The 27,006-nt window shown below is 46.4% G+C and overlaps 1 protein-coding gene across 1 annotated transcript in view; it reads left to right on the top strand.

Moving 5' to 3' along the window:
* Positions 1-27,006, top strand: part of RNF111 (ring finger protein 111) — a gene marked incomplete in the record, with an annotated part of 1,207,185 nt that overhangs the window by 773,470 nt on the left and 406,709 nt on the right. Inside the window, 1 exon segment of the mRNA XM_044078570.1 lies at positions 13,796-13,916. Coding sequence (XP_043934505.1) covers positions 13,796-13,916 — 121 coding nt within the window.

Below are 27,006 nucleotides of genomic sequence, written 5' to 3'. Positions count from 1 at the left end.
GATGTGGATCTGTTTGCCTCCTCCATGAACAGACATCTTCCAACCTACTGCCTCAGGATTCCACACCATGAAGCATGGAGGGTGGATGCTCTCCCATTCCCTAGGAAGGGGCTGTACGCTTATGCATTCCCCCCTTCCCTCTCATACAGAATGTTCTGCTGAAAATTCAGGAAGAACAACCTCAGATCTTGTTAGTGACTCTCTATTGGCCAAGGAAGCACTGGTTCCCCCTACTATGCATCTAGCCAAGGGCAATCACCACAAGTTACCCCAACAGATGGACCTGCTCACACAGGAGAGGGGAACACTCATCCACCCACAGCTGTCCACTCTGAGCCTTGCACTGTGGGTGATAGGCACTGATTCCCTTCAGACATCTTTACACAGAGGTCATGCTTCAGGTTTTGCAGGAGGCCAGAAAATCATACTTTTCGTAGTGGAAGAGATTTTCTGCCTGGTATCATAAACGCAACTTACAACCACTTGTAGTAGAACCCCCAGTGGTCCTGTCTTACCTATGTGAATAAAGTCTGGACTAATCCTATGCCTCCATCAAGACCCATTTCAACATGCCTGCCTCTTCCCCCTCCTTTGACATCTAGGTTGGAAATTAAACTTTTCCTAAAAGTGGTTCTGCACCTCAGAATTCCCCAAGGAAGCCCCCCCCCCGGGATCTTAACTTAGTACTGGAGAAAGTGAGACTGCCACCCTTTGAGCAAGCCAAAGACTGTTCTGTCCAGCATTGTACATGGAAAACCCTACTCTTGGTGGCCATTATTTCAGCCAGAAGGGCCTCAGAACTACAAGCCCTTATGACCTGCCCATCCCTTTACTGTTTTCCATAAAGACAGGGTGTTTGCGCACCAACAAAGACAGGGTGTGTTTGCGCACCAACCCTACCTTTGTGCCCAAAGTAGTCGATGACCTCTCCCCTCGCTGAATCAGGCCGTCAGTCTAACCACTTTCTTCACTTCATCCCAAAACCCGACTCAAAGGATACTATATACTCGATGTTCACAGACAACTTGGATTCTATATGGCCAAGACCAAACCCTTTCTTAAATCAGACAGGCTTTTTGTGTCTTCCCACACAAGAGCCCTGGGATGCCCTGTTTCCAAGCAAACCATATCCTCTTGGTTATCCAAAACTATCACCTTTGGCTATACTTCCCAGTAAAGGCGCACTTCACTAGGGCAATGTCCTTCTCTGGAGCCTTTTTCAAGGGTCTGGATACAACTGCCATTTTAGAAGCAGCTACATGGTCCTCTATCCATACCTTTACCAAACACTACAAAAGCCATTGTCTAGGGCCAGAGCAGGGTTTGCCAGAGCCATCCTTTGAGTTTGTGGAAAGTGCTTCTGTTCCTCCACCCAGTTCTTAATGCAGGACCTTTTGGACTCTCCCTTGTGTTATGAATACAGCAGCGTATGAATAGAAGGACATAGTATTGTTTAAGCTCTTATCATAACTTTAGATGTCCTCTTCTTCTACAGTGAATATAAAAAGTGTGCACACCCCTGTTAAAATGCCAGGTTTTTGTGATATAAAAAAAAATGAAACCACAATAAATGATTTCAAAACCTTTCCCACCTTTAATTCAATTGAAAAACAAACAAATATGTTAGGGGAAAAAGTATAAAAAATAAAAAACGTACAATACCCTGGTTGCACAAGTGTCCACACCCTTAAATTGATACTTTGTTGAAACACCTTTTGATTTAATTACAACATTCAGTCTTCTTGGGTACACACCAACTATCAATTAAAGAGATTCTGATTAATCCCAAATAAAGTTCAGTTGTCCTAGTAGGATTTTCCTGACATTTACTCATTTGCCTGCTACAGCAAAAGCCATGGTAGCTTACAAAGCATCAAAGGGATCTCATTGTTGAAAGGTATCAGTCAGGAGGAGGGTACAAAAAATGTCCATAGCATTGGATATACCATGGAACACAGTGAAGACCGTCATCAAAAAGTGGAGAAAATATGGGAGAACAGTGACGTTGCAAAGAACTGGACTTCCTCTAAAACTGATGAAAAGACCAGATGAAAACTGGTCAGGGAGGCTGCCAAGAGACCTATAGCAACACTGAAGGAGCTGCAGGAATTTCTGGCAGGTACTGGTTGTGTACTACATGTGACAACAATCTCCTGTATTCTCCATATGTCTGGACTATGGGGTACGGTTGCAAGACAGAAGCCTTTTCTTAAACAGAAAAACATCCAGACCCAGCTAAAATTTGCAAAATAATACATAGTCTCCCAAAAGCATGTGGGAAAATGTGTTATGGTCTGATGAGACCAAGGTTGAACTTTTGGCCACAATTCCAAAAGGTGCATTTGGCATAAAAAACCCCATTTTGCATCACCAAAAGAACACCATCCCAACAGTGAAGCATGGTAGTGGCAGTATCATGCTATGGGGGATGTTTTTCTTCAGCTGGAACTGGGGCTTTAGTCAAGGTGGAGGGAATTAGGAACAGTTCCAAATACCAGTCACTTTTTGCCCAAAACCTTCAGGCATCTGCTAGAAAGCTGAAGATGAAGAGGAATTTCATCTTTCAACATGACAATGCCCCCAAGCATACATCCAAATCAACAAAAGAATGGCTTCACCAGAAGAAAATGAACGTTTTGGAATGGCCCAGTCAGAGCCCAGACCTAAATCCAATAGAAAATCTGTGGGGTGACCTGAAGAGGGCTGTGCACAAGAGATGCCCTTGCAATCTGACAGATTTGGATCGCTTTTGCAAGGAATAGTGGGCAAATATTGCCAAATCAAGATGTGCCATGCTGATAGGCTCCTACCCAAGAAGATTGAATGTTGTAATTTAAATCAAAAGGTGCTTCAACAAAGTATTAGTTTAAGGGTGTGCACACTTATGCAACCATCTTATTGTATGTTTTTTATTTTTTTATATTTTTTCCCATAACAGATTTGTTTTTCAATTGAATTGTACAGGTTATAGGTCACATTAAGGGTGTGAAAAGTTTTTTGAAATTATTTATTGTGGTCTCATTTTTTTATATCACAAAACCCTGGCATTTTAACAGGGGTGTTTACGCTTTTATATCCACTCTATATGCTGCTGCTGTATAGTTTTCCACCCAGCCTTCCCCCTTGCTCTTGCCTGACGCCCAAGTACCCATTCTGTAGTCACCGATTCCGGCGGCATTCGGTTCTGAATAAGGTGTATGCTGACGTCGATTTTGTACCAGTCTGTTTATGGCCGATGTCCACAGAGAGTGACACGGGGCGTCACGACGCACCGTAGCAGTAGCATCTATCTTTTGTAAAATGACTGGACGTATGAGAGTCGACCAGAGGCGGACTCCCTTGTGTTATGAATACAGCAGCATATAGAAGAGGAGGACATCTAAAGGATGGTAAAAATTTACACAACAGTACTTTTTTTCTGTGGGTTCCTTGCATTTTCAGTTCTCTGCCTTGCCCTTTGGACTCTCTATGGCTCCAAGGGTATTTACCAAGTATCTGACTCCAGTTGCTGCTTATTTCAGGGTCCAAGGGATTCAGATATTTCCATACCTGAATGACCTCCTGATACAGGCAGAATGTTCCAGATCCCTACACCACCAACTGCACAAAGTTATCTCATTCCTGCAAGCACTAGGATTCAGCAACAATTACCCCAAGTCCAACCTGATTCCCTCCCAGGACCAGGTTTTCTTGGGATGCAGAATAAGGACAGATGTCACGAGAGCATTCCTTCCACCCCTAAAGGTGGAAAACCTAAAGCAGTTCTGTTCTCTATCCTCCACGCCACTGTTATGACAGCCAGACAGTATCTCAGAATACTGGGTCATATGGCTTCCACTATCCCAGCGCTGCCATTGGCAAGACTCCACGTGAGACAATTGCAGTGGTACCTGAGATTAGCATATACCCAACATTCACATCCGTTGGACTTAAACATTCCCTTCCTTCCCTGCCTGAGACAGGAGATCATCTGGTGGTTGGAGCAAATCACACTCAACCCAGGACTTCCCTTAGAACCCTTTCCCCAGTTCAGGAGATGTACACAGATGCCTCAGGTCTGGGTTGGGGAGCTGCTTTAGGCAGCCTGAAATTGCAGGGTACCTAGTCAGACACCTTCAGGTGGGAGCACATCAACATCGGGGACATGAGAGCAATCTTATTTGCCTTGAGAGCTTTTCTACATATCCTAAAACAAGGACCCCTGAAATTGTTCGTGGACGACACTACAGTTTTATGGTATGTGAACAAACTGAGGGGGGGGGGGTCCTACTTGCTATGCAGACTTGCACTCCAAGCCTGAGAACTGCTGTTTATATCCCTTCAGCACAGAACACTCGGGCAGAATCTCTGAGTGGGTCCATGTCAAAATCCCTCAAATAGATGTTTCACAGGGATTTATTCCTGGACATTGTCCACAAGTGGGGTACACCACAAATAGATTGTTTGCCACCCCTCTGAACAGACAACTACCACTATTTTGTATCAGACTACCCAGTCCCCTAGTGAGGGCAGTGGACGCCTTTTCAATATCATGGAAGGAGATGTTTCTCCCTTCCCACTCCTTCAAAACGTCCTATTGAAAATCCAACAGGACAAACCAAAAATCTTGTTGGTGACTCCCTTTTGACCAAGACAGCATTGGTTCCACCTCCTGCATTTAGCCAGGGGGAATCATCGCAGGTTACCTCACAGAGTGGACCTTCTCAGACAGGACAAGGGATCCCTAATCCATCCCCACCTGGAAACTCTGAACCCAGCTCTGTGGGTGATCGAATCTTGATCCCTTACAGACACCTTTACACTGAGGTTGTGCTATCAGTCTTGCAGGAGTCCAGGAAAACTAATACTAGGAGATCTTATTTGTCTAAGTGGAAAAGATTCTCCATGTGGTGTCTCCAAAGACAGCTGGGCCCACTGCAAGGTGTGGTCCCCTTAGTACTGTCCTATCTGTGTACTCTTGTAAACAGGGCTGGCATATTCCTCTGTTAAGGCCCACCTTGCTGCTCTTTCAGCTTGTCTGCCTCTTCAACCTCCTCTTCCATTTGTCTTCCTGCAAAGTCATTCTTAAAGGGAATACTACATCTCAGGCCCCCAGGAGGCCACCTCCATGGCAACTTAAGTAATTTTTAGAGAAGCACACAGTTGCTCCTTTTGAAGCAGCATCCAAAGCGTCCCTGAATCACTGTACTTAGAAGACTGTACTCCTGGTGGCCTTGACATCAGCCAGAAGAATGTGAGAGCTCCAGGCCTTCATGGTAACTTCCTCCCTTTATTCTCTTCCACAAGGATAGAGTAACCCTGAGGACCAGTCACTCCTTCATGCCCAAGGTGGTCAATGAGCTGTCCTTAAACCAAGGTATTCACCTGCCCACATTTTTCCCACATCTCCAGAAAACAGTGAGAGAATCTTGTATTCCCTTGATGTTCACAGACAGCTTAGATTTTATCTTGACAAGACCAATTCCAATAGGAAATCAGAGCAATTTTTTTGTCTCCTTTCACCCCACGGCTCTGGAGAAAGCGGTGATAAAACGGACAATTTCTGCCTGGATTTCTAGGGCTATATCCTTTTGCTACACCTACCATAGAAAACAGTCTAAATTCAGAAATTAAGGCCCACTCATCTAGAGCTATGGTTTCATCTGGAACCTTCTTTACAGGACTGGATACTGCTTCCACTCTAGAGGCAGCTGCATGGACATATGTCCCTACCTTGTCTAAGCACTACAGGCTGAGTCATATCTCCAGATCTAGAGTGGGATTTGCTAGGGCAATCCTGCATGGTTTTATAGAAAACAGTTTTATGCCACCACCCCCCCCCCACCTTCTTCCCTTTTTTTGGTAATCATCCAAGGGTTTGGAGTACTGCAGCATGAGAAAAGAAGGACATAGAATACTTGTGTAAAATCTTGCCATAACCATAGATGTCCTTCAAGAATGCAACTGCAGTCATAACATATGGGTTGTCCTGCCTCATGCAGCCCTCGGTCGGCCGGATTCCAAAGTCTGGGTCCGGCATCGGCCGGAGTCGCCTCCTCTCCAACGTCAGAACGGCTGGAGTATAAAGGCATCGGCCGATGCCATCTTCAGTCTTTCTTGCCGCGCGGTGCCCGAAGCAGAAGCAGTTCGCAAGTGCCGGTCGGTCAGCTCCTGTGTTTTCAGTACCGAAGTCATCTAAAAGCGAAGTACCCCGTTGGGGAACATTTTTTCTTGCCTCAGCCGATGTCAGAACAAATTGAGAAAGTTAATAATTGTTTGTCTTGTGGTAAACAAATACCTCATAAGGACTTCCATTCTTACTGCCTTCCTTGCCTGGGCCCAGACCACGACGTCTCGGCCTGTGCTGCCTGTGCTTGCTTTAATAAGCGCACTCTCAGGCGCCAGGCAGAATTTGCCGAAGACTTTTTCGGTGAATCTTTCGCGTATATCATGCCGTCGGATCTACCGACAACTCAATCTACCAAAAAACGAAAGGACCGGGACCGACATCCTCGGCCCGCGTCCACCACCGATGCAGCTCCATAACCCTCCGCTAGTGCTTCGGTCCCTTCAGAAGCGGTAATTCAACCGCTCCAGGCTGACGACACAGCGTTAACACGTCCTTCGGTCTCGGAGACCTCTCCGGTGCCGGTTGTTGATTTTCCTCCGGAAACTGAAATTCTGGATCTACCCGACACCATTCCTGTAGACAAGGTTACTCCTGCACGTGGGGCTGCAAGGCCTCCTGTATCCATGTCCATCAAGGCCTTTGCACGTGCTAAGGCCGCCAGCCAGGCCAAGGCCCATCCTAAACCTGCTGCTCAGGCCCCTTCTTCTGATAAACAGATCATGTCTCTTGCTGCAGATCTTATTTCTCTTATCAGGGGGTCTCAGCCTCACCCAGACAGAGGTTCTCAGCCACCTGCAGAGAAAAGGCCCAGAACTGAGCAGGCTGACAACCTCTCTTCATATGAAGCCTCTGGGGATTCTGAGCTTTCAGATACCCAAGAAGAATCCTTCCAGGCCTATGAGGACTCTGATGCTGAGGAATCAATTCCCTCTGCTTCCCCACCAGAGGATTTCTCGTTTGGTGAAGTCCTGCACTCTATGAGGGAACATTTTAAATGGCAGGGTCAGGAATTCTCTGATTCCAGGAAAAGGCTATGTACCTTCCTCAAGCTTCCCCAGCACAGACCTCTAGCTATTCCTCCAGTTATGGATGTTTTGGATGATGTTTTCTCTGACTCCAGTGCTAACCCTGATTCTCTCCCCCCTGCTCCTGTCAAGCCAGACAGATATTATAGGGTCCCTGACACTCACAAACACCTCTTTAAGGCCCACTCTGTGGATCTAGAAACTATTTCACAGGGCCCCAAGGGAGTGGCTACTTCCACTGCCAAGAATCCACTGCCAGCGGATAGGGAAGCTAGGTCCCTGGAGAGATGGGGTAAAAAAGTTTATACCTCTACCACCCTAGCCATGAGGTCTATTAACTGCCTTTTTCATATGTTTCAGTACCAGGATTTTTTACTGGATGATTTACAGAAAAAGCTAGTCTCTCCTGAGCCTATTGATAGAAAAGCATTGCAGGATCATATACATAACACTCAGCAGGTTAACAATCATTTTCTTCAGTGTGGTTATGATGCATTGGAGGCTTCATGTAGGGCAGCTATGACTGGGGCTGTGATACATAGACATGCTTGGTTAAAAGATCAGCCATTGCCAGACCATGTTAAAGTAAAGTTACTTGATGCACCTCTGGAAAAACAGAAGCTTTTTGGTGCTAATGCACAAGATGTGTTGAAATCCATTGAGGAAAAAGCTAAGTCAGTACAGACAGTCAAGGATTTCCTCCAGGTTCAGCCACCCAGATTCAGCAGAAACTGGCCTTCAAAGAATTGGTCCTTCCCAGACTCTGACAAGTTTCAAAGGGAAAAAAGCAGGCATGCCCGAGGTAGAGGGCAATACCGAGGATCCTACAGGGGCCGCCAATGGCAACCTCCAAATCAAAGAAGTGGCGCAGGCAGCCTAGCTGCACCACAAGGACAATCACAATGACTTGACTTTCATACCGCCTACAAAGGCTCAAAGAGAAGCACCTTTGGGCGGAAAATTATCCTTATTCTCAAAAAACTGGCATATCTTAACCAAGGACAACTGGATTCTGGATTTAATAGACAAGGGTTACAGATTCCACTTCCATACTTTACCAATAAGACAAGGCATGCCAAACCTGCCACATCATCAAAGGGCAGAGGCACTCACTCAAGTTTCAAAGCTGTTAAGTATAAAAGCAATAGAAAGGGTTCCTCCTCAGGAACAAGGCCAGGGATTTTATTCAAGACTGTTCCTTGTTCCAAGAAAAGAAAACAAATGGAGGCCTATACTGGACTTGTCTACTCGTACTTTTCTCATTGTGCCAAGGTTCAAAATGCTGACGTTGCAGCAACTCCTTCCCATGCTGGGCAAGGGGTCTTGGCTGGTCACTCTGGACCTCAAGGAGGCATACCTGCATGTCCCAATCAGACAAAGCTGCAGAAGATACCTCAGATTTCTTGCAGGGACAGAGCATTATCAATTCTCAGCATTGCCGTTTGGCTTGTCTACTGCGCCCAGAGTGTTCACGAAATGCCTGGCATCAGTAGTGGCACACTGCAGACTCCAGGGGATTCAAGTATACCCCTACCTGGACGACTGCCTCATACAAGCAGACAACAAACAAACCTTAATAGCAAACTTGGACTATGTCATTCAACTACTGCAGGCCTTGGGATACACAGTCAACATTCAGAAATCAAGACTACTGCCATCCCAACAGATTATTTTTCTAGGAGCCAAACTGGACACAGAAACTCAAATGGCCTACCTCACAGAGGAAAAACAACAGCAGTTACCAGAGGGTATTTCAAAGGCTTAGCAAAGCTCTCCCAGCTGACTGCAAGGAAAATCCTGCAGGCCCTGGGGTTCATGGCATCTTGCATTCTTCTGATACCTTTGGCAAGACTTCATATGAGAAAGCTGAAATGGTACTTAAAAAGCTTATGGTCCCAACACAGCCAAAGCCTAGAGGACGTAATCCCACTCATTCCATGTCTGCAAAAAGAATTTTTGTGGTGGGCTCAAGCAAGTCAGTTAAACGAAGGCACGTCTTTCAACAGACCTCAAGCAGGTCAAATGATTACAACAGACGCCTCAGATCATGGATGGGGGGCGCACATGGAGGGCAGATGCATTCAAGGTCTATGGACACCAAGGGAAAGACATCTGCACATAAACCAAAAAGAGATGTTGGCAGTGATACATGCAATCGAAACTTTCGAAAAATCACTACAACAGAGACATTTGCTAATAAGGACAGACAACACCACTGTCATGTGGTATATAAACAAGCAGGGAGGCACTCATTCTTATCCCCTCTGCAGACTAACAATGATTCTCTGGGAAAAATCCCTGAGCCTGAAGATACATTTGCAATCCCAGTTTGTGCCAGGCAAGGACAATGTACTGGCGGACAAGCTGAGCAGAAATTTCTTGGATCCACACGAATGGATGCTGCATCCTCACATTTTCTCACAAATAACAAAGACATGGGGAAGACCGGACGTAGATCTCTTTGCTTCTCACATGAATCATCACCTGCAAAAGTTCTGCACAAGGACCCACCATCCTCTAGCCTGGAAAACGGATGCTCTCTCCTTCAGCTGGAATTCCCTAAAAGTTTATGCATTCCCTCCTCTACCTCTGCTGACCAAGATGATACTGAAGATCAAAGCAGAACAACCAACAGGCATTTTGATAGCTCCAGACTGGCCAAGGCAACACTGGTACCCATTGCTGTTGAGCATAACTCGGACCAAACCGTGGCCTCTGCCCCTATGGCCCCTGCTTCTCACACAACACAATTACAGGACTGTCCACCAAAACCTGAAAACATTGCATCTGACAGCCTGGAGGTTACCATGACTCCTTCCGCTATCTCTCTTTCCAAAAAAGTTCAAGAGATCTTACTGGAAGCACGCAGACCTTCCACCAGAAAAACCTATTCAGCCAAGTGGAAGAGATTCAGCATCTGGAATGCCATCAGGGGTCAGGATACAACATTACTGAGTATACCTCACATATTGGAATACTTGGCAGAAATGTTTCATACTGGACTCTCATATTCTTCTATAAAGATTCACGCCTCAGCAATCTCAGCAAAATACAATTGTGATCCACCAGTGTTTTCACATCCTTTGCTAAGACAGTTCCTAAGGGGGATAAAGAATATCAAACCTCCCAGAAAACAGCCAGTACCTGCATGGGACCTCAATTTCGTTTTGGAAAAATTAACTCTTCCTCCTTTTGAGCCAGCAGCAACTTCAGAAATGCAATTTCTATCATGGAAAACGTTTTTTCTATTGGCAGTCACATCTGCAAGAAGAGTCTCGGAGATACAGGCACTCATGGCAGTACCTCCCTTCCTCATTTTTCGTCAGGACAGAATTTCTCTAAGAACCAATCCTACATTCATGCCAAAAGTAATTTCCAGGGTGTCTCTAAATCAAGCTATTCACCTGCCTACTTTTTTCCCCAATCCGCAAAACAGGGGGGAAAAACTGCTGCATACTTTGGACATAAACAGGCAACTACGCTACTACTTGGACAGAACTAAGGCCACCAGAAAGTCTGACCAACTGTTTGTAGCCTATGCTGCTGGAGTACAAGGAAAAGCAATCTCCAAACAAACAATTTCAAAATGGATTGGACACTGCATCAGATTCTGCTATTCTTTCCATGGAAAAGGTGTGCCAGCCAATATTAGGCCACATTCCACCAGAGCTATAGCCACATCCACAGCTTTCCTAAGAGGAGTGGCTACAAAGGACATTCCAGAGGCTGCTACATGGAGCTCCGTGCATACATTTACCAAGCACTACAACCTGCCCTTATACTCCAGATCCCGAGCAGGCTTTGCTTCGGCACTCCTGCAGGGCATTTTAGCTACACCATCCCTTTCTTAGTTCCATCCACCCCCAGCTTGGCTATGGTATTCAACCCATATGTTATGACTGCAGTTGCATTCTTGAAGGGCATAGTACAGTTTTGTACCTACCATAAATGTAGATGTCCGATAGATATGCAACTGCAGTCGGATTTTCCCACCCTCCTACCCCTCTGCAACTTTCTTTATGGGTCCACTACCCCTATTCCTATTAGCTGGGGTATCTCCTATGGTGTATCTGTTTATTACTGTTGTGCATGTCTGGAATTGTTTATCCATTCACCAAATTTAGCCTTCCTAGGAGGGCACCTGGCATCTGGGGCAAGAAACACTGAAGAAGATGGCGTCGGCCGATGCCTTTATACTCCAGCCGTTCTGCCGTCGGAGAGGAGGCGACTCCGGCCGACGCCGGACCCAGACTTTGGAATCCGGCCGACCGAGGGCTGCCTGAGGCAGGACAACCCATATGTTATGACTGCAGTTGCATATCTATCGGACATCTACATTTATGGTAGGTACAAAACTGTACTATGTCCTTCTCTTCCATATTGCAATATTCATTCCCTCTCTCCTTACCCCACTTTGCAATTAAAACTATCCCTTCTTGGATGACACAGGACTTGTACAGCTATCCTGGGATTGGAGTCACTGGGGTGCTCAGTTCTGAGCAAAGGTGCATGCAGACGTCACTTTTATGGCCCACGCGCCCTCAGCTAACGTCAGACGTCCCACATACCTAGGAGTGACTAGAAGCTTTTTGTATACTGGCCAGATGTTCGGGTAGCTAGCAGAGGATAACCCAAGAGTTTGGAATACTGCAACATGGAGGAGAAAGACATCTATGGTTATGGTAAGATTTTACACAACTATTCTCTCTCGCAGCATATGTGATTACCTGTAAAGTTACATTTATACTCAATTGTTAAACCTTTCATTTTATTGCCTCAAGCTAGCTGGCTGTACATACATATACAGTGCAATGAAAAAGTATTTGCCCCCTTCCTGATTTCTTATTTTTTTGCATGTTTGTAACACTTAAATGTTTCAGATAATCAAACAAATTTAAATATTAGATAAATATTAGACAAAAATAACCCAAGTTAAACACACAATGCAGTTTATAAGTGATAATTTTATTTAAGGAAAAAATATCCAAACCTACATGGCCCTATGTGAAAAAGTAATTGCCCCCCCTTGTTTAATCATGAAGTAACTGTGGTTAATCACATTTTTGGGAAAGCTGAGTTCAGTTTCTCTAGCCACACCCAGGCCTGATTACTGCCAGACCTGTTGAATCAAGAAACCACTTAAGTAGAACCTGTCAGACAAAGTTAAGTAGGCCAAAAGATCCCAAAAAGGAAGACATCATGCCTCGAGCTAAAGAAATTCCAAAACAGATGAGAGACAAAGTAATTGACATCTGTCAGTCTGAAAAATGTTACAAAGCCATTTCTAAAGCTTTGGGACTCCAACAAACCATGGTGAGAGCCGTTATCCACATATGGAGAAAACTTAGAACAGTGGTGAACCTTCCCAGGAGTGGCCGGCCTACAAAAAGTACCCCAAAAGCACAGTGACAACTCATCCAAGAGGTCACAAAAGAACCCAGAACAGCAGCTAAAGAACTGCAGGCCTCACTTGCCTCAGTTAAGGTCAATATTCATGACTCAACCATAAGAAAGAGACTGGCCAAAAAATGGCATGCATGGCAGAGTTCCAAGGCGAAAACCACTGCAGACCAAAAAGAACATAAAGGCTCGTCTCACTTTTGCCAAAAAACATCTTGATGTTCCCCAAGACTTGGGAAAATATTCTGTGGACTGACGAAACAAAAGTTTAACTTTTTGGGAGGTGTGCGTCCCGTTACATCTGGCGTAAAAGTAACACAGCATTTCAGAAAAAGAACATCATGCCAACAGTCAAACGTGGTGGTAGTGCGATGGTCTGGGGCTGCTTCTGGACCTGGATTACTTGCTGTGATTGATGGAGCCGTGAATGTTGCTCTCTACCAAAAAATCCTGAAGGAGAATATCCGGCCATCAGTTCATGACCTAAAGCTGAAGCACACTTGGGTTCTGCAGCAGGACAATGATCCAAATCTCACCAGCAAGTTCACCTTTGAATGGCTTAAAAAAACAAAATGGAGGTTTTGGAGTGACGTAGTCAAAATCCGGACTTGAATCCAATTGAGATGCTGTAGCATGACCTTAAAGAGGTGGTTCATGCTCAGAAACCCTCCAGTATGGCTGAATTAAAACAATTCTGCAAATAAGAGTGGGCCAAAATTCCCCAACAGCGATGTGAAAGACTCATTGCCAGTTATCGCAAACACTTGATTGCAGTTGTTGCTGCTAAGGGTGGCACAACCAGTTGTTAGGTTTAGGGAGCAATTACTTTTTCACATAAGGCCATGTAGGATTGGATAATTTTTTTCCTTAATAAATAAAATTATCACTTAAAAACTGCATTTTGTGTTTACTTGTGTTATCTTTGTCTAATATTTACATTTGTTTGATCTGAAACATTTAAGTGTGACAAACATGTAAAAAAATAAGAAATTAGGAAGGGAGCAAATACTTTCTCATTGTACTGTATGTAATTTGGAACTTTTGTCTCTGGAGTTTCACTGAGAAGAGGTTTTGCCCAGTCAGGTTTCCCAGGTAAAAACAGGTAGATTTTGTAAGTTTTAGTAAAACATCATTTGAATGCTGCAGATCGTGCTATTCTGATTTTTTTGACTTTGCAGGATCAGCAGACTAGTTTTTGATTAGAACAAAATTTTTAGTACCTTTTTTCCTTTTGTTGATCTGTGCCTTTTACCTTGTACAGGGAGATGACTTTTGAAGCTGGAATGACTGCAGCTCCATATACCACCAGTCATTTGCACCCTCTTGCTCATTATCCTGGCCCCGCTCGGCTTCAGCACTTACCACTAGGACTTCCTCTTATGGTACGTTCTCTTAAAGAAGCCATTGTTTGCGTTCATTATTACTGCTGTCTTGCACTTTTAGAAAAAAGTTCTTCACTGAATTCTTAGCTGGGCCAAATGTTTGTACTTTTAATAACTGACATTATTGACATGTGTGCTTTTGAGCCATAGTTGCAGAATCCATAGCATTTTTCATGCATTTTGATTTGATAGTTGTAAAGGTATAGAGAATAAAAACTGAGTGCCATTGATATGAATGGAGAAACCTAGTCATGTCATCTTATCTTATCAAAAATAGCAAGTAAGAGTGGCTAGGTGGTGATTTTACAGAATTGTGTCAGAACTTCGCATGGAAACTCCATGATAATGTTAACTGGTTGGCAAAGCTGTTTCTTTATGAACATTTGTAACTGTCATTTACAGGTGTGCAACTTTGATTTTTATTTGTTTACTTTTGCTGCCTCTTTTTGTTTTTGTTTTTTTTGTTTTTTTTTAAATTGGTTTTCAGTCCCTTCCATCATCTATTGGTCTTCCTTCCCAGTGCCCCACATCCATGCCAGGTCTACCAACTGCTCCTGATCCTCCTCCCCAGACTGTTGCTGTTTTTTATTGAGGACAGTTACGGAACGCAAGGGTGTCTTTGGGGTCTTGTACATCACCTTTCCACCAGGGTTCTTTCTGTTATGCCCTAACTGTTAACCCCCAGTGCTGTTATGTAGTGACTTGGAGGGGCAGATGTGTGGTGGGGACATAGTGTTTCTCCCAGCCTCCAAGGCAGCTTAGCCATGCCCACTATCTGTCTGTCCTTAAGCTACCCTCTCTGAATGCAGTGCCCCCATCCTCCACCCCTCATCCCTCTACCCCCAGATTGCTGCAGGGAACACCCACATATTCCCCTCTGAATAGCCACGTGATTCCTCCCTTGTTTCTCCGAGCCGCTAATCAAACCAAAGGTGACTGGGCCATAGTAAGGGCTTTATCCCTCTCCACCACCAGAGTGGCCATCTTTTTGAGTTTTAGTGAAAAAGAAATGAAAAACAAATTCAGTCTAGTGAGACAGAGAAATGTATAAATTGATAGTGCTTTGGAAAACTAGTTTGTCTTTTGTGTATCAGAATATAAGGAAGTAAGCTGTTTTGTGGGTACCTTGTCTTATATGCTTGTGAAATTACTAAATGTAGTCTGAAACCTTCTGAGCAGTTATGAGTTTTCTTCTTTCTGGATGTGGAGTTGCTGTGTTGGATTGCAGATGTTCATCGTGTTTCACTGTTGTAGTCATTACAATTGGGTTATCTTGCTGGCAGGCTACCCGCAGTCAGCCCGAGTTCCAAAGTCTGTGTCCGGCGTCGGTTGCTGTCGCCTCCTCCCTGACGTCAGTGTGCCAGGGGTGTAAAAGATACAGCCCACGCCATTTTCTTCAGTCTTTTTGCCGTGCGGTGCCGCAAGAAAAAGCAGTTCGCAAGTGCCGGTCGGCCGAGTTCTGAGATTTTCAAATTCGAATTTCAGATCCGAAGTCTTCATTAAAGCCAAGTACCCCGTTAGGAAAACTTTTTTCTTGCTCCAGACCGATGTCAGAAAAAGTTAATAATTGTATTTCTTGTGGGAAGCAAATACCTCATAAGGATTTTCATTCTTACTGTATTCCTTGCCTAGGCCCTGACCACGACATTGCTAGTTGTCGGTTTTGTGCTAGATTTAACCAACGCAATATTAAGCGTCGGTACAATTTTGCATTTCATTACTTTGGCAGAAGATTCAGTTATATAATGCCATCGGAACAGCCGACTACTGGAGTTTATAAAAAGTGCAAAGAAAAAGAAAAGGACAGGCATCCGAGGTCCAAAACTGACGACGAGGCTTCCGTTAGGCCTGTCGCCAGTTCTCAGTGAGGCGCTTTCGCAGTCCCTGACTCCTGCTGCCTCAGAGCCACAGGCTGCTTCCGACTTCCACGTGGAGCCGACTAGGCCGCTGGAAACTCAAGGTATTGGACACTCAGAAACTATTCCCTCAGATGGGTCCGGAGCCGCTGAGCAGGCATCGGCTTCTGAGGGTGTTTTCAGGACTACACAGTTATATGTAAAGCCATCTTCAGCTTCAAAGGCAAAGACTAAAGCAGCTCTAAAGACAAAGAAACAAGTACAGCATTCTCCTGGACAGGCCTACATGCCTAAAAAACAGATGCTTAAAATGGCCGAAGACCTAATTACTTTGATCAGGGGTTCCCATCCCTCTCCTGATAAGAGGCCTAGGCAAGACATAGAATATGCATCTTCAGATCAGGTTTCCATTTCTTCTGATTCCTCTTCTGAACAGGAATATTCCCTTCCTCCCCATGAGGATTCTGATGCTGAAGAATCTATCCCTTCAGCCTCACCTCCTGAGGATTATTCTTTTGGGGAGACCTTGCATACTATGAGGGAGCATTTCCATTGGGAGAGCCAAGATTACTCAGAATCCAAGAAAAGGCTCAGAAACTTCTTTTTATTACCCCAGCACAGGCCCCATGCTTTTCCTCCTGTTTTAGACATTGTCGATGATGTATTTTCAGAGTCCGGTCTGTCTCCTGACTCCTTACCACCAGCTCCTGTTAAGCCAGACAGAGATACTACAGGGTTCCTGATTCTCATAAATTTCTTTACAAAAACCCTGCTGCTGACCCAGAAACTATTTCTCAGGGTCCCAAGGGGGTCAAGGCTTCCACTGCAAAAAACCCTATTCCCTCTGATAGGGATTCAAGGGCCCTGGACAGATGGGGGAAAAAGATGTATACTTCTGCTACCTTGGCTGTATGAGCTTTAAATTGTCAGTTTCATATGCTTAAATATCAGCAATATCTCATGTCACAGCTTAAACAGAAAATGTTGACAAATTCAGAATGTGCAGAAAACAAAGAAATGCAGGATTTATTGCATGCAGCTGAACAAGTGGGAAAGCATACTTTGCAATGTGGTTTTGATTCCCTAGATTCCTCCTGCAGGCTGCACCAAGCACTTATCTTCTGGCAGCTCCTTTGGGGGGAAAACTAGCACTTTTTTCACAAAATTGGCACATGATCACCCAGGACAAATGGGTCTTAAATGTCGTATCTCAAGGCTACAGGTGCAACTTTCACACCCTGCCAAGGACAAACGGTATGCCAGACCTGCCACGCAGTCAATGTCAGTGGGCAGAGGCACAAAAACGTTTCATCCCTCATGGACATGAGAGCCATTAAGCAAGTGCCACAGCAAGAGCAGGGACAAGGATTTTACTCAAGGCTATTCTTGGTATCCAGAAAGGACAAAGCCTGGAGACCAATACTGGACCTGTCTATCCTAAACACATTCCTGGATATTCCAAAATTGAAAATGTTAACTCTGCAGCAGCTGCTGCCCATGCTGGGCAAGAAGGCTTGGCTTGTGACTTTAGACCTAAAAGAGGCATACCTGTATGTCCCAATCAGACAATCGTGCAGAAGATACCTCAGATTTATAGCTGGCTCAATGCACTACCAATTCTCTGCACTGCCCTTTGGCTTATCTACTGCGCCCAGGGTCTTCACAAAATGCCTGGCACCAGTAATTGCATTTTGCAGACAAAGAGGAATACAAATATATTCTTACTTGGACCACTGCCTTATTCAGGCAGAGAACAAGGACATCCTACTACAGCATCTGGCGTTTGTAAAAAGATTACTAACAGGTCTAGGGTGCACAGTAAACGAAAAGAAATCAAAGCTCGTACCCTCTCAAGAGATAATATTCCTGGGTGCAAGCTTAAATACAACTGCCCAGATGGCTTATCTCACGCCAGACAAACACAGACAACGGACTACTGATTTCAAAATGTTGGCAACAAAGACCCAGTTATTTGCAAGAAAAATTCTGCAGGCTTTGGGCTTCATGGCATCCTGCATACTGCTAATTCCATATGCAAGAATGCATATGAGGAAACTTCAATGCTATCTGAAAAGTGTTTGGACTCAACATTGTCAGCCGGCAACTTTTATCATAGCATAGATCCGAGCTCCTAGCTCCCCCCTTACCCATAATCCCTTGCCTACCCTAACTGACCCCAGATCTAGTTTGCCGCTCTTAAAGCAACAGCTAGATTCCAGAGCTCTTGGCGTTTTTGTGAGGAAAAAAGTTTTTCTTTCTTCTTTCTGAGTGAGTGATTGTGTGTATGTGGTAGGTTTACCCTTAACACTAAACTTGTTATTATTTTAGCTTTTCAGCTTAAATTTAATTTAAAATATTTCTCCCTCCCCCGCTGGTCGTAGCGTGTGTGTGTGTGACTTGAGTGTTAGGGGCCTAGTGAGTGTGCTTTACTGTAGTAATGTCGGAGGCCCCTAAAGCCATTTTTTCGAAATGCACCGAGTGTGGTCACAAGCTTTCACCGGCTGATGGCCACACTCTGTGCGTTAGGTGCCTTGGGGTTGAACACCTCTCTTCAAGTTGCATGATTTGCGCGGCGTTCAACCCCAGGGCACTCAAGGATCGAAGGGCGAAGCTAGATGTCCTTCAAGGATGCATCTGCAGTCCTAACATATGGGTTGTCCTGCCTCAGGCAGCCCTTCGGTCGGCCGGATTCCAAAGTCTGGGTCTGGCCTCGGCTGATGTCGCACTTCACCCGACATCATAGCTGCTGTTTATTGCGTATAAAGGCATCAGCCGACGCCATTTTCCTCAGTCTTTCTTGCCGCGCGGTGCCCGAAGCAGAAGCTGTTCGCAAGTGCCGGTCGGTCAGATCCAGAGATTTCTACTACCGAAGACTTCTAAAAAGCTAAGTACCCCGTTGGGGACTCTTTCTTGCCTCAGCCGATGTCAGACAAAGTAAATAATTGTTTAACTTGTGGGAAACAAATACCTCATAAGGATTTCCACTCTTACTGCCTTCCTTGCTTAGGCCCAGACCACGACGTATCAGCTTGTCTAGCCTGTGCTTCCTTCAACCGACGGACACTTAGACGTCGGTCGAAGTTTGCAGAGGAGTATTTTGGTCCCGCTTTTGCATACAAAATGCCGTCGGAGACTCCGACTACTCAATTAGCTAAAAAGCGCAAGGAAAAGGACCGACATTCGCGGCCCGCGGTTTCAGCTGAAACCACGGTTAGGCCAACCGCGAATGTCTCTGTTTCGGCTGAAACCGAGCCCCCGGTTCTTCCTTCGGCCGAAAGCATGCCTCCGATAGCCGAGGCCTCACAGAGCATGGCTGAATCTGCTACTGAATTTACTGCTACAGAAGCAGTCACCCAGGATTTGTCAGACACTATTCCTTTAGACATATCTACCCCTGCACGTGGGGCTGCTAGACCCCCTGCTTCCATGTCTATCAAGGCTTTTGCCAGGGCTAAAGCAGCTAAATCTTCTAAGGCCTTGCCTGCCACAACTCCTTCACATAGGCCTACCTCTAGTTCACAAATACTCAGCCTGGCTGAGGATCTCATTTCTTTGATCAGAGGATCCCAACCTCACCCAGACAGGGCCTCTCAGCCCCCTCTAGACAAGAGGCCTAGGACTGAACCCCCAGAACCTGTCTCTACAGATTATTCCTCGGATGACTCAGACATTTCAGACCCTCACGAAGGCCCATATTCTCCTTATGAGGATTCTGATGCAGAAGACTCCATTCCTTCTGCTTCTCCTCCTGAAGAATTTTCCTTTGGGGAAACCTTGCATGCTATGAGGGAACACTTCCAATGGCAGGGCCAGGATTTTTCAGATTCAAGGAAAAGGCTAAGGACCTTTTTACACTTACCACAGCATAGGCCTTTAGCCATTCCTCCAGTACTAACAGTTGTTGATGATGCATATAATGATGCCTGTACTGCTCCTGATTCTCTTCCTCCGGCCCCTGCCAAGCCAGACAGATATTACAGGGTCCCGGACACACACTACCATTTGTATAAGGCTCCTGTTGCAGACCCTGAAACCATTTCACAGGGCCCTAAAGGTGTGGCAGCTGCCTCTGCCAAAAACCCTCTTTCCTCTGAAAGGGAATCTAGAGCATTAGAGATGGGGTAAAAAGGTTTATACTTCTGCTACTCTTTCGGCCAGGGCCTTGAACTGTCAATTTCACATGATTCAGTACCAGGAATTGTCTTCTCCTGAACCTTTAGACCTCAAGTCCCTTCAGGATTTGGTACATAACTCTCAGCAGGTCAGTAACCATTTCTTAAAATGTGGCTATGATGCACTGGAGGCTTCCTTTAGATCAGCTATGACTGGAACAGTGATTCGAAGGCATGCCTGGTTAAAAGAACAATCCTTACCCAGACCATGTTAAGTCAAAACTCCTAGATGCTCCCATGGAGAAACTAAGTTTGTTTGGCTCCCCTGCATAGGAGGTTCTAAAGAAGGTGGAAGAAAAAGCAAAATCTGTCCAAACAGTCAAGGATTTCTTACAGGTCCAACCTCCAAGGTTGAGCAGAAATTGGCCTTCGAAGAATTGGTCCTTTCCAGACAACTCCAGAGCGCAGAGAGGCAGAAATAGACGCCCAAGAGGCAGAGGTCAATCTAGGGGTGCCTACAGGGGACGTCAGTGGCAACCTACCAACCAGAGAAGTACTGCCACAGAATCAACTGCAACCACTTCCACAGGGCAGACACAATAACTTGGTTCTAGTTCCGCCTACCAGGGAACAACTGGAAGCACCCTTGGGCGGAAAACTAGCCTTATTCTCCGACAACTGGCATTACATTACAGGAGACAAATGGACTTTACAAACAATAGACAAGGGCTACAGGTTTCACTTCCACACTCTACCAAAAAAGAGAGGAATGCCAACCCTACCACCAAGCCAAAAAACAGACGCTCTAAGACAAATCAACAACTTACTAAGGATGAGAGCTATAGAAGAGGTGCCACCTATGGAACAAGGCCAAGGATTTTACTCCAGGCTTTTCCTTGTACCAAGAAAAGAAAATCAATGGAGACCTATTCTAGACTTGTCCGCACTGAACACATACCTCATTGTTCCAAAATTCAAAATGCTGACCCTCCAGCAGCTTCTTCCCATGCTGGGCAAGGAGTCTTGGCTGGTGACTCTAGATCTCAAGGAGGCATACCTGCACGTCCCTATACAACCAGATTGCAGAAGACACCTCAGATTTCTTGCAGGATCAGAGCATTATCAATTCTCAGCATTGCCTTTTGGCTTATCTACTGCGCCCAGAGTATTCACAAAATGCCTGGCATCAGTAATTGCTCATTGCAGACTTCAGGGTATTCAAATTTACCCATACCTGGACGACTGCCTAATACAAGCGGACAACAAGGCAAAATTAACAAAAGATTTGGAAAATGTCATACAACTGTTGCAAGCCTTGGGATACACAGTCAACATGCAAAAGTCAAGACTAGTGCCATCCCAAAGGATAACATTCTTGGGTGCAAAACTAGATACATCAACTCAGATGGCTTTTCTCACAGAAGAAAAACAAAAGCAACTACCAGTCTACTTCATGACATTAACAACACAAACTCAGCTTACTGCAAGGAAAGTCCTGCAAGCCCTGGGCTACATGGCATCCTGCATAATATTGGTTCCGCATGCCAGGCTGCATATGATAAAGCTACAATGGTACCTAAGGAATGTATGGTCTCAACACAAGCACAGTCTAGAAGCCCAGATTCCAATAATTCCATGCCTGAAGCAAGAATTCCTGTGGTGGGCTCAGGCCTGTCAGTTGAACAGAGGCTTGCCTTTCCACAAACCTCATCCAAGCCAGACCATCACCACGGACGACTCAGACCTAGGCTGGGGGGCACACATGGTGGACAAGTGTATACAAGGCCTATGGACCCAAGACCAGCTGAATCTACACATAAATCTAAAGGAGATGCTGGCAGTGAAACATGCGATCCAGGCATTCAGACCACTCCTTCAACAGGGTCATCTGCTGATAAGGACGGACAATACCACAGTCATGTGGTACATCAACAAACAGGGAGGTACACATTCATATCCTCTATGCCGGATGGCAATGGACCTGTGGAATGTGGCCCTGAATCTCAACATTCAACTTCAGGCCAGATTTGTACCAGGAAAAGAAAATTCTCTAGCAGACACCTTAAGCAGAACTACCACAGATGCTCACGAATGGATGCTGCATCCAGATATCTTCAAAGCCATAACAAAGAAATGGGGACTACCACAGATAGACCTGTTTGCCTCCCCACACAATCACCAATTGAAGAAATTCTGCACAAGAGCATACCACCCACTTGCTTGGAGGGTGGACTCCCTTTCCTTCAGCTGGAAAAACCTGACAGCATATGCATTTCCAACTCTTCCCTTGATGTACAAAGTTCTACTGAAGATCAGAGAGGATCAGCCAAGGGTAATTCTGATAGCTCCAGACTGGCCGAGGCAACATTGGTACCCGCTACTGAGAAGCATGTCTCGGACACACGCATGGCCTCTACCTCTATGTCCCTTACTACTAACACAGGACAACTACAAGATCCTACATCCAAACTTGAAAACACTGCAGCTAGCTGCTTGGAATATTGCATAAAACAAAATAGCCCAGGTTTATCTCAGAGGGTTAAGGACATTATCCTGGAGGCACGCAGACCCTCCACAAGGAAGACTTATTCAGCCAAGTGGAAAAGATACCTCATTTGGAGTGCAGCGAAGGGAGAAAATGTCTCATTGGCAAACATAGCACACATCCTGGAATATTTAGCAGAGCTGTTCCACAATGGCCTGTCTTACTCCTCCATTAAGATTCATGCATTAGCAATTTCAGCAGAATACAAAATGATCCTCCTGTCTTCTCTCATCCTCTACTCAGGCAGTTCTTGAGAGGAATCAAAAATGTAAAACCTCCAAGGAAACCACCTTTACCTACATGGGATCTCAACTTTGTGCTGGAAAAGTTAACACTTCCCCCTTTTGAACCAGCAGCAACAGCAGAATTACAATTCTTCTCTTGGAAAACTGCTTTCCTGCTAGCAATTACTTCAGCAAGAAGGGTATCTGAGTTACAGGCATTAATGGCAGTACAACCCTTCCTTATCTTCCATCAGGACAGAGTATCTCTGAGAACTAACCCTACCTTTATGCCAAAAGTGGTCTCCAGAGTATCATTGAACCAAGCGATTCATTTACCTACATTCTTCCCCAACCCACAGAACAGGGGGGAAAGACTGCTACATACCTTGGATGTGCACAGACAATTACGCTACTATCTGGACAGAACTAAGACCAGTAGAAAAACTGACCAGCTTCTGGTAGCATATGCAACAGGAATGCAAGGAAAAGCAATTTCAAAACAGACAATCTCAAAATGGATAGGAAATTGCATTCGATTTTGCTACTCTTTTCATGGAAAGACAACTCCTGATAATATCAGACCTCATTCCACAAGAGCTACAGCCACCACTACAGCTTTCCTACGAGGAGTGGCTACCAAAGACATTTTAGAAGCTGCTACTTGGAGCTCCGTGCATACATTTGCCAAGCATTATAATCTTCCCTTATACTCTAGATCCCGAGCAGGTTTTGCAACTGCTGTTTTGCAAGGGATCTTAACTACACCATCTTTATCTTAGTGCCTCCTCCCCCAGTTTGGCTATGGTATTCTACCCATATGTTAGGACTGCAGATGCATCCTTGAAGGACATAGTACAGTTTTGTACCTACCATAAATGTAGATGTCCGATAGGTATGCATCTGCAGTCGGGATTACCCACCCTCCTTCTCCTCTGTGGTATTCCTAGGGTATTTACCCCTCTTTTAGCTAGCTGGGGGAATCTATTATGGTGTATTTGTTTGTATATATGTATATATATATATTTTTATATTGTTTGCTCTCTACTGTTTGGAATTATTTGCATTTATCCAAATTTATCCTTCCTAGAGGGCACCTGGCATCTGGGGCCAGAAACACTGAGGAAAATGGCGTCGGCTGATGCCTTTATACCCAATAAACAGCAGCTATGACGTCGGGTGAAGTGCGACTTCAGCCGAGGCCAGACCCAGACTTTGGAATCCAGCCGACCGAAGGGCTGCCTGAGGCAGGACAACCCATATGTTAGGACTGCAGATGCATACCTGTCGGACATCTACATTTATGGTAGGTACAAAACTGTACTTTCTGGCGGGCCTTTTACCCCCAGACTCTGCTTCGGCCTCCGGTACGTCAGTGCCCGCTACACCCCCCCCCCGGTAGCGGTCACTCCTGCCTCCCTTCCCTCGACCGCGACTCAACGTCCCGCTTCGGCTCTGGAGGATAGGGAGTCCAGGAAAGAGAAGCGGCGGGAGAAGCACCTTAAGCGGCGGGCCGATGACTCCTCATCTGCCCCGCCCGCCAAGAGGGCTTCTCCGTCCAAGTCTTCTCGATCTCCTCCTCCTCGGATCTGATCCCCTGTTTCTCCCCGGGACCCGAGGAGGAGGTGATCCGGTCCCCATCGAGGCAGCACTCCAGGTCTGCCTCGGTGGCCTTTTTGAGGTCCACTTTTAGCATGTCTGATGCGGACATGGACCGGATGATGAGGAGATTCATCCAGGCCCAGATGCAGATGGGAGTGCTCTTGCCTCCCCCCCCCCCCGGGGGGGGAGCTCGACCCCTTTTTTCACCCCTATAGCTCCTTCTCCGACCCGCATTCCGGATTCGGAGCGCTCTGAGCCGAGCCACGTTGGATCCGGGGGTAGGTTGGAGCCGACCGTGCTGGGCACGACGGCTCCCTCGAGTTTGTCGGATCCGACCTCTTGGAGCAGTGGGCCGAGCTTCGGATCCGAGGATTCGTGCTTCGGCTCCGCGTCGGAGCACACTGGTCGTTCGGATCCGACGTTCTCGGCACCGGGTCCGATACCTGCTTCGGATCCGAGTGGGAGCCGGATCTCAGATCTGTCAGTGAGCGGCTCCCCCTCTGCTTTTGCTGCGGTGGAGAGGGCACTGTCGAGTGCTTCCAGGCCTCCGGTCCTGGCTTCGGCTCTCTCCCGCACTCCTTCTCATCTGGTCCTGGCTCCCCTCAACCGGCCCTCGGGGCAGCCTGCCTCAGCGCCTCTAGGAGTTCCAGTGGAACAGGATACAGCCCGTGAGGACTCCTCGGACAGCCCCCCCGAGGAGATTCCTCACAAGGCAAAGTGTAAAAGGAGGCACATAGACTCCCCTGACAGTCTCACCAAAGATACGGACTTGGATGAAGGGGAAGGCTCCCCTAGATCACGCCCCGAGGATGTCTCCTTTGGAGACATCATGGAAATGCTCAAGATCAGAGGTGGGTGGTCTCCCCCTAAGGCTTCCTCTGATGAGTCCGTATTACTTGAGGCATTTGAGGCAGGACCATCAACCTCTTGGGTGTTCCCTCCACCCGATCCCCTAGTGGATCTTATATCCTCTAGGGCTTGGAAGGAACCGGACATCGTAGAGCCAATCCCAAGCGTCCTGACAAAATTTTGAGCCCCCCTGCAGAGAGATCACACTGGAGCAGAGGTCCCCCTGTGGATGCCATGTTGGTGGCTGCAGCCACCAAGAAAGAGTTGGCTCAGGAGAGCCCCATGGTTCATCCTCTGAGCAAGGAGTCTCACGCGATGGACCGTCTTGGGAAGCGGGCCTTCAGTTCAGCGACCTTCTCTCTGAGGGCCTTGAACTACATGGCACACGTTATTCGGATGCAGTGGGATCTAATTAAGGAATAAGCTGCTTCCCCCCCGGGGTCCATGTCGGAGGGAGACAAGGATCTGTACTCCTCCTGAATGGCCACCCTCCGCTCTCTCTCTAACACCTCTATGCAGCTGTTGTCTCATGCTACGGAGGGAGCCGCTAGAGCAGGCGGAGTCGGGCTTGTCATGAGGAGACAGGCCTAGCTCCGTCACTGTGACTTCTCGGAACCCTTTAAGGCGTCATTCGCGAATGCCCCTTTCGATGGTTCTGCACTGTTCGGCAAAACCATTCGCGACACTCTTGTCCAGAACGAGAAAGACGGGAAGACCTTGTCTGCCGTCGGAGTCCACTTCTCTGCGCCCCAGAGGTCCTTTTCCAGAAACCAAAAAGGGTCAGAAGAAGATGTGGTTCTGAAAATCGCATCAATCCCAGTCTGCTCAGGACAACCAGTCCTCTCGTGGCAGAGGAGGACAGGGAGGACGCCGCCCCAGAGGCAGAGGGGGTCCCAGGAATTTTGGGTCCAGAGAACCGTTCTCTGAGAGGCCCACGCAGAACCCCTGAGGGGTTACCCGACTGCTCCACTCTGGAGGCAGTCGGGGGACGTTTTTTGAGGCACCTAGCAATATGGGAGTCCATAACAACGGATTGCTGGGTGCTTCGTATTATATCCAGAGGTTACCAAATTCCCTTTATAGTAAACCCCAGAATCAGAAGCCTTCCCGACGTTCCACCTAGTCAGAGGGAGACGGCTGCTGCAGAAATTCAGCAGCTTCTGCAGAAAAGAGCCATCCAGCCCGTTCCCCCAGATCGTCGGATCAGGGTTTTACTCCAGGTTCTTTCTGGTGCCAAAAAAGACGGGGGACTTGAGGTCCATCCTCGACCTCTCTCTCTCCTAAACCTGGCGGTACCCAAAGAAAAGTTCTGAATGGTCACGTTGCAATCCGTCCTCCCCTTATTGCGGGAGGACGACTGGATGTGCTCCATAGACCTCAAGGATGCGTACTATCACATTCTAGTGGACAGGCGTTCCAGGAGGTTTCTCCGCTTCCGGCTGGGAGCCAGTCACTTTCAATTCAGGGTCCTCCCCTTCGGTCTCACTTCAGCCCCCAGGGTGTTCACCAAGGTCCTAGCGATAATAGCGGCCCACCTGAGACTCCAGGGAATTCAGGTCTTTCCATACCTGGACGACTGGCTCCTTATGGCCCCAACAAGGCATCTACTTTGTTCATGCAGGGATTATGTCCTCAGTCTGGCTCCACTATTAGGATTAACCATCAACATGATCAAATCCTCTCTGATCCCTACACAGGTGTTGGATTTTATAGGGGCGAGACTGGATTCCAGACAGATGCTTGCGTTCTTGACTCCAGATCGGCTTCGGAACCTGATGTTGCACGTGAAGGCCATCCTTCAACTGCAAACTCCTTCGGCGGAATTGATCCTGAGGGCCCTAGGATCTATGGCGGCTGCAATCCCTCTGCTGCCATTGGCCCGGTTGAACATGAGGGTTCTGCAGT

This window comes from Protopterus annectens, chromosome 7.part1 (genome assembly GCF_019279795.1).
Source record: "Protopterus annectens isolate FY-2018-M chromosome 7.part1, PAN1.0, whole genome shotgun sequence".
Taxonomy (NCBI): domain Eukaryota; kingdom Metazoa; phylum Chordata; order Ceratodontiformes; family Protopteridae; genus Protopterus; species Protopterus annectens.
The sequence above is the reverse complement of the archived record's forward strand: the minus strand, read 5'-3'. Positions and strand labels throughout refer to the sequence as shown.